This window comes from Tachypleus tridentatus, chromosome 7 (assembly GCF_004210375.1).
Source record: "Tachypleus tridentatus isolate NWPU-2018 chromosome 7, ASM421037v1, whole genome shotgun sequence".
Classification (NCBI taxonomy): domain Eukaryota; kingdom Metazoa; phylum Arthropoda; class Merostomata; order Xiphosura; family Limulidae; genus Tachypleus; species Tachypleus tridentatus.
This window is the reverse complement of record NC_134831.1, coordinates 103,122,309-103,131,596: the sequence shown is the minus strand read 5'-3', so window position 1 is coordinate 103,131,596 and position 9,288 is coordinate 103,122,309. Positions and strand designations below refer to the sequence as shown.

The window sequence follows — 9,288 nt, the reverse complement described above, 5'->3', positions numbered from 1 at the left end:
AATCCAAGACAAGAGTGATTCTTTTGCATTTCAAAAGAAGATAGGGGCGACAATAATTAGTAAACATCACTTTAAATCTTTATAGTTTCGCTTAAATCTCATTAAGCTTATTTGCTTATTAGAGACTAGCACATTAAAATTTATGGGACTGTGTTCCTTCAGATATGCTAGGTATAAATATACACCACACCAACAGGCTAAGCAAACACAATAATACATAGTGTTACTTTTATGGCTGTCTTATGTTTTTCTATGTACCTGTTCTTTAATTAGTTGACTTAAAATCTTAAGCCCCTTACTTTTTGCGTGGCCTTTAACTATTTGTGAATAATACTTAATTTCTTTTATGGATTAATAGTACAGTTTGATGATTCAAACTTTCAAAATAAGAATTATTAGAAATTTAAAATTCTTGCCATCTGGCGGGTGAAAGCAAATTTTCTTCTATAGAGGTCGTCAGATTTGCAGTTCGCGCTGTAACAAATAATCAATTGGAGAGGTATCGCTAACTAGAACTGTTAAAATAGGTTTGTGGTGTCCATAACGCATAATGTGCGTAAAGAAAGTTAGGTTTTTAGACGAAATATTAAACAAATAATAGTTTGAAATTATATAAGTAATTTGTAACATTTAAGTTGACTTAATAATGACGAAGGATCGATTAGCAGCGTTGAAAGCGGTAAGGAACGTCCCATTTTTTGAATTAGAAAAAATGATTTACCGCTGTTTCGACGGTTTCGAGTCACTCTCTTTGCCTTTGGTCTGCAGTACAGACGTATTGCAACACCGTGGGTTTAGAGAGATAACAGTAACATTAAGCCTAACGTTTGATTATCAAATCAGATCTGTTGTTACTATAAAGGAGAGTAAATTAAACTTAACTCCGTACAAGAAATAACTGTTCAGTGGATACTGTAAAGTGTAATCTTCATTAGATCCATTTACATTCGTATCACGTGCTTGTCTTTAGCTTAGGCTTATTTAGACATACAGTCAGACCATATTAATTTTACTATAACTTATAAACTTGTATCAGGTATTTAGATGAATTATATTTTTAGTGGAACATTGTTTATCAGTACTAGATTGGAAGTTTTTACTGAAACTTATGATATACTGTTGTAGTGGAATTAAAAAGCTCTCTCGTTTACATTAGTGACATTGGGCAGGAATTAAAATATAAAAATCGTAGAATTTAAAACTAGTGTTTCACACTTGAGCAAGATGTGGTCGGGCAGGTGAAAAACAAAACACCCTTAGATTATCTCTTTTTGTTTCTCCAAAAATGATGTAATACAAAACTTTGTAAATGTTTTTACTTTTAGTATATATTTCATCTTATGAAACCCATTTTTAAATGCTTTATGTAACTCCCTTTAGTTTTATTTTTAGGCTAGTGATAACTAAATAATAGAGCTAAACTTTGTTATATTTTACAATTTATTTTTACAGATAAATTCAGTGTTATCTTTTATTGAAATATTGAACAAAAATAATAAATTTTATTTCACAACAATACAAGTGTCATGCTCATTGGAAATCTGTTTTGTTGCTTCCAGTGCTAAAAATATAAGTTCTTAATTGAAGTTAAAATGTGATTTTGAAAATGTAGGCAGAGAAAAAATAGAATAATTTTAGTTTGTACAAAATAGGTTTTGTATAATTATTTGTTACATGATTGCAATTCAACATGACAGAAATTTTTCTGTGACTTATCATAAGATTGTTAATACTTTTTGAGTAAATTTGGGTTCTTAATGGATCGGATATTTAGTTTATAAAATAACAGTTGAAGGTGTTGTCTGTGTGTGTATTGTGATGTTACATTATAAAGAAAATATTCATAAACTGGCTATTTTTATTTCACATAATATTCAATTTGTGCAAGTTTTTTAGAAGTGATCCAACCATTTCAAGTAGAATGAGCAAGAAAACAGTTTGTAAGCATGTATTTCATAGTGTAACTAGTTTTCTTTCAACAAATTGTACTTACAAGTTAATTTGTAGGCTTATTAACAATATAGAAAATTCCAAAATCGTCAGGTATTAACTTATGGCTACTTAATGAAGTAGTTTTAGATAATAGGTAATTATTTTTTACTTTTTTGGGTTTTCTCAAATTTAAGTATTACTTGTATCTCTTTATGTATCATTTGATGTGAAATTATAAACAATGGAACATGTATTTTAGAAACTTGTCAATTACCAAATCTTTAAGTAGATTCATACAACTGAAGTTAAATGCCTGACACTGTTGTTTGTATAAGAAACATTTATTACAGAAAATTAAAATTAGTTATCACTGTGCTCAGTAAATTACTAATCCAATCAGAAGTAACCTATCATGTATTGTATTTAGTGGCTTATTTACTGTGTTTTATGTACACATGCTCATTGAATTTTAACCAAATACATAAGTATAATTATATAGTTTGCCATAAAAGCTCTGAAAATCGATTTTAAACAGATGTAAGTATAAATCTAACATATGAGTAAGAGGTAAGGTGTACATTGTAATTAAAATGTATTTATAATCATTATATTTTCAGTCTCAAGGTGACGATGATATTGTTGTCTCTGTTGAAGACACCAGGGGTGGAGGCTACATGGATGAATTCTTCCAAGAGGTAGAACCAAAAGTTCTTTCACTGCTTATAATTTACTTTATTGTTGCTTTTTAGGTAACCAAATATGGATTGTGATCATCTGAAGTCTGTATTTTAATATAAATGTTGGACTTTGCTAGACCAGTTAGTTCAATAATACAGAGCCACTTGAATGGTGGTAAAGGTAATCTGAGACTGTGAATTTCTTTATTCATAGTGTTTTTGTATGCTACTGAATAAATACTTTGTTAGAAAAAGGTAAGCATACAAAGTTAGTGTGTTCTTGAAATCAGATACTGTATAGAACCCATAAAAGTAACTGTAAGGAAGAAAACGATTTATAACTCAAGTACCTTTAAAGATTGGTCACTTTCTCTGTTTTCTTATCAGGAGGAACAGGGAGAGATATGTCAGTTAAAAAAATATTGTACATGCTTTTCTCACCATGATATTTAAGCAAATAAGTCTCTAGTATTATGTAACAAAATGTTTACTTTTTCTTGTTCCTGGACAGAAAGTGTTATTTCCCAATTGTTTATGTCTAAAGTAAGTGAAAAGACCTATTTTTCCTCTTCAAACTTTGCTTTTGTGACCTGGGGCGTATAACAAAAAACATGATGGGAGACTATATTTGGGGATGATACGTGAAAGTGATTTACATTACAGTCGCAAATCTTGAAAACTACTCACTTATAAACATTTTGTTCATTTTGTATAACTTTAGTATAAATCTTCATTCATATGTTTTATTCAGACCTTATGAAAATGAAAATGTGCAAATTTGCCTGTTTTTACATAGAAAATAGGTTAATTTCTAAATTTCATTATCCAGGTCACAAAAGCAAAGTTTTAAGAAAATACTGACCATTTTCTGTACTTTTACAACATAAGCAATTAAGAAATAACACCTACTATCCAGGAACAAAATTTGTTACATAATTTAATATTTCTTAAGATTTGGTGATGGACAGTTTTCTTATTCTTCTGGTGAAGAGATAATCTTTTGAAAGGAAAATAGACTGACTTATTACAGGGGTAAATAGTTTTATTTGAGTATTCCTATTTTAGGATGCAAAATTTATGGTTTTGAGAGGTAGAAATGTTGTGTTTATTAATTTATATGAGTATTGTTGTGTTTAATGAGTAACGAATTAGGCCAACACAATAATAAGCAGGCAATTAATGATTTATAAGCACAAGGAAGAATATTTTTGATTGTGTAACATGTAGTTATGTTACACCATCACTGAAAGTCTTTGTTTATAAATTAGTTTGCTTATCTGTTTACTGTGTATTAATCACTCATTCAGCTATATCAACCCCTGTAAAAATGTTTTCTCTACATATGACATGTTCAGCAGGAAGAGCTATTCAAAGAAGTTACTAACTCACACATTTATAGAAATGTTGATGGTTTTTGTATTATCTTTGTTGTAATGTTTGCACGTGTCACTGCAATCAGTATTTACACAGTTTGTTATTTAGATCATTTATAATATATTATCAATAGAAAAAAACTTTGTAGAAACCAGATTTTACTTTTGAAAAGTAGTTTAAAGACTATCTGGGGTGGGTATTGTGCAATTCACTAGTCACTGATAATCCAAAAAATATAAAATTATTTAAATATTATAATTCAAAAATTGAACTTCATTTATTTCTTAACTTTCGATCAGTGGATTTTTCTGTATTTTTGAAACATAGGTTAAAGATGTTTTTTTTCTTAAACATACCATTATAATGACTTTAGTAAAACATCAATGACTGAATGTAATTATTTAATGGTTCTTTTTAAATGTAATAATTTAAATCACAAGATAAGTTTTAAAACTACCTTAAAAAGCATTTAAAATGGAACTAATAGTATTGTGCAAAAGTAAAATACCAGTCAAGTAAAAATTATTTGTTAAAGATGACACTTAGAAGTAAAAGTTTGTATTTTCCTTGTATACAATATTTGCTTCAGTAAACTAAAAGTAAATCCATGAAGTTTTACCTGGAGGTACACTGCCCTTTTGTCAGTAGTAATAGTGAAAACCAGGTTTCTTGATCTTTGCAAGATTTTCTGTTTTATCCCTGCCAGTTTTTATTGTTTACTATATATATATGTTAACTCTAGTTACTTACAGCAAACTGGTTGTACATGCATTGTTCATATGTTTATTGTATTTATGTAATTTTTAATTACAATACATTTTCAACCCAGAAGAGAAAGCAAATAACATAAAATCTCATGTTTTTAATCACTGAAATATATAAACGTTTATAAGAGTACTTGTTGTGTTTAAGTTTCAAGGAATTTTGCAGCATTGGTTTGTGTCATTTATATAATGTGTTTGATTTGCAAGTTCAGTAAGGTTGTACATGGAACTTGGAGAACTGAAGCATCACAAATGTCCTGCGTGTTGCCCACTGATTTTAAATTGTGATGTTTGGGGACGACACGTGCTGTACATTAGTGGTGCTACAGTTCACTACTTACTGTGTGCATACACATGGATTATGATGTTTGATTAACCTCATGTAATGTGCTTCAATTAAGCTGTTATAAGAACTAGTTAAAACAGATCTGTTATAGGTATAATGCAAGTTAAGAAAAATTACCATACTTTTAAATGTGAACCTCTTAGAACTTTTTTGAATTTGTTGAAACATTTATATTGGTTTTAAGATAATTTTGGCATGGGACAATTCCTTTAGACTATATCAGTCACTTTTCAAAATGTAATCTTTGTTCTAACATAATAATTGTTTTTAATAATGTACATTTAATTACGTATATCAAAATATACATTACCGATAGACTTCACCTGTACTTTTCTTTCAAACCTTTTGATTTTGTTTTGTAATGTGTTTGGGATTCCACTTTGAAATATTTTAATTTGGTAGTCGAGAAATTCTTTTCTAATGAAACTTGTTTAATAGAACTTAGGCTTTCAATACTCAAAAGATATTCATTCAGGTAATAGTTTTGTAAGGTCCTTGTAGTGAATCATTAAACTTTATGATCAGGTATTATATTTGTAGAATTTTGTAGTGCATCCTTAAAGGTGAATTTTCAACAAAGTTAATAATTGCCTGATAAACTGTACTTTGGTTAGGTATAATTCCTGTGAGGTTGCCATATTTTTAAACTTTAGTTTTTGAGTAAAAAGTGAAACAAAATATGCGCGTCCTCGAACTCAAGTTCCTCTCGGTCGTTCAGCTGTTTCCGTGACGTTTCACAACTATGACGTAATAGTTGCCAAACACGCTTTGTTGCGTACCGACCATTATGTTCCTTTCAGTGCTGGTGTTTTATGTAAATCTATCAGTGCTTTTTTCAGATTACATATTTTGTGAGACTATTTTTTGTCTTGATATTGCTACTTTATGTTTGTTTTATGATAACATGGTTTACTGCGTTGGTTATGGTTGTAAAAACGGTTCGGCATCGGGCAAAAGCTTCTTTTCATTTCTGTGCAAGGAGAAGGAACCGGCAAGGTGGCGACAGTGGGTGTGAATGGTCAATAGGAAGAACTGGATTCCTTCACACTATTCAAAGCTTTCTCAAGATCACTTTGAACGCTCATGTTTTGTGTCGGATCCCACTGTTTTGGATTCCGTGGGTTACAAGCCAGGCAGGTTGAGACTGAAAAAACCATCGGCAGTAGACAGGATTGTCCCCACCATCTTTCCTTGTGTAGAGCTGAGGACTGATCTCAGCCTGCAGTGTACAGGTTCCACCCCTCTGAAGCCATCCCTTGCCATCACCAAAAGAACAAACTTAAAGGTATGTGTGCAGTATAAAGTGATAAACAATAACCAGTATAATATAATAATTTAAAAAGTACAAGTTTTTGAAGAATGTAACTAGACATACACATTTCACTTTCATGAGCGTGTTTTGCATTTGTGGCACCTGAAAGTCAGTGAAACCTTGATTTCATAGTCTAGACAGTGGACAAATCTATCCCAAACAGAGTATATTCCAAGTTTAAAACTGGTAGATCATTCAGTAGATGTTTTTGTATCATTTTTAAATATGGAAAAGTTTGAAGAACACCATTTTTCAAATTTAATATTTCAAGATAAATTGAAATAAGACTGTGTCTTGAACATGTTGAAGTAATCAAGTACATGTTATGTATTTAAAACAAACATTGTAGACTTGTAAACAATCAAATATAAACTCCATAACAATTTCCATAACTCATCATAATAAAATTAATCTTAACACAGTACTTTGACATTGTCATATTAAATGTAAATCTCATAAACCTCATAAAGCATGTTGTTTTAATCTATAATCTTATTTCTTTAGTATCACTTACAGTTCCGCTTCTCTCGCTCATGGAACTGTCCTCATCACTAGAACTTGTCAGATCTGTGTCAAAAGTAACTGTTCTAGGTTCGTTCAGAGTAGGTTCGAATTGATATGGTGCTACTCGACATTGTTCAGAACACAAAGTCAAAACACACTCCACCTCTGTTTCTCCGTACGCACTGGCCATGTTTATTTACATTCAACGTGCTGGCGTTGGCAGTTTGTTTGGCAACTATTATGTCACAGTACTTTTCCTAGTGGCAAACGTAAAAACTAAAACGTTTGGATTGCTGTTCAGAAATGGCTCTTTCTGCGACAAGTTCTATGTTTCATTTATTAGCACATATGTTTTATAAAAAATGTGAACCTACAAAATTAATCAGTATGAGTAGTTCTTTTGAGTGCAAAGTTTTCTTTTTTCTGTAAAATTCACCTTTAAACTATAGAATCAAGTACTTGTTTTGTATCTAAATAATTACTGTCTATTCACTGAAGTAAGAGAAAGATAATCATGTTATTTTACAAAACTGGATATTAAGAAAATGCCAGAATTACTATTTTACAAAAATGTTTACATGAACATTTCTATGAGTATAATTCATTCACATTAATATATTTAGAATGTGATTGTGGTGATTGCAGGAACATGACTAAATTACTTATTTTACAGACTGTCAACTTCCAGATAGATTCTGTACCTGAATATGAAAGTTGAGAAAGAGTACATGTTGAAGAAAGGATATAATATACACACTTTCACTTTGTGACAATAACTATGTGTACAGATTTTCCCTACACGAAACATTCTGTATCATTGAGTTGTAAGTTTCTGGTCGTTCTTACACTCATCCTTGACCTGTGATAACAGATTTCTAGGCTGTTTTTGACAGGAAGATAACTAACACACTTCCAGAGTGAAGTCTTCATTAATAAAACTGAATCTAAAATATAATAGTTTATAATAGTTTGTGTCATGTGAGTACCAAATATTACCTACACAATGTTCAAATATTTCACAGTAAAGACTGTTTAGATAATTATATTTGTCTACATATATAAACACAGTGTTTCAGTAAAGATGTCCGAGTGATTGTTTTGTAAAGATGCTTAAATGGATGTTTGTTGGACCATTAGTCTAATCTTTAACAAAGGTCACTGGGGTCATTGTAAAGATGAACAGGTTTTTAAAGATTCTTAGCCCAGGTAAATAATCATATATACACATTACAATCTAACAGCTCTTAAGACTGTTCACTCAAAACACAATTCATTTTCTTACTTTAATGAACATGTTTTACATTGTGCCAACTGTTGAGACTATTCATTGAAGACTGCTCATGTTCTGACCTTAATGTATGTTTTATTACACTACCCTGCATCTGGAAACTTTTTTCCTGCTGATTCAGTGTTAAGACCTGATTATAGTTAATTTGATGGTCCTGAATTCAGAAATGACTTTCATTTTTCTCTATCAGGTTTGAGTATTTCACAAATTACATTTGAAAAAATGATAGTATAGTAAATTTACATTGTACTTGAATACATAATGACTGATTACCTCTGCTTGCATATTTCTAAATGTACAAAGTAACATATTGACAGTATATACTATACTACATGACGGTACTGCACATTCTGCGATCCATTATACCACTGTAATTATTGCAGGTAAGTTTCAAAACTCAATCTGAAAAACAAAACAAACTAGTTATTACTAAAAGTATAATTAACATGAAAATGTAATTAATATTAAAAATATAATTATAATTAATTAAAAATAAATGAAATTTCTAATTTTGTGGGAAAAATTGAACTAAGAAACTAAAGTCATTTTAAGATTCAGTGTAGTTTTTTTCAAAATATAAACCGTTACTTTCAAGTCAGTAAAAACTAAGCAGAGCAGTGTTGTCTGTCAGCTGTCCAAACTGTTCACTGAAAACAGTTAATATCCTATAAGTAAGGCTTCTCTAATTTTGCGTTTGTTTGTTTCTTTATTTAGTATTTGAGTGTTTTCTATGGTTATGTTGTGTTTATTTGATTTGCAGTGTTCGTAAACGTCTGAAGATGACTTTTATGTTCATTGAATCTGATTTCCATTTTTCTACTTGTTTCTCAATATAGAAGTCGTGGCAGTTATCACATTGTATTTTATAAATAATGTTGGTGTGATGTTTGTCAGTGTAGTTTTTACATAGTATAGACCTCAGTTTTGTGCCTGGTTTTTGAATACATTTGGTATTAACTGGAATGTCATATTTTGTTACTAATTTTTGACAAATGTTTGATATTTGTCTGCTGATGTCAGGAATATATGGTATGCAGCAGTACATGCTTTCGTGATTTTTTGATTCGTGAGATATATTTACTTTTGTTGGT

At 30.3% G+C, this 9,288-nt stretch overlaps 1 protein-coding gene across 1 annotated transcript; it reads left to right on the top strand.

The window, feature by feature from the left end:
- Positions 1-440: 440 nt before the first annotated feature.
- LOC143258075 (syntaxin-like) lies at positions 441-2,627 on the top strand (the record flags this gene model as incomplete). Its single annotated transcript, XM_076517100.1, is given in 2 exon segments — positions 441-679; positions 2,550-2,627. Coding segments are annotated over 2 exon segments (111 nt in total), but the record flags the coding sequence as incomplete, so codon positions are not given.
- Positions 2,628-9,288: the final 6,661 nt, after the last annotated feature.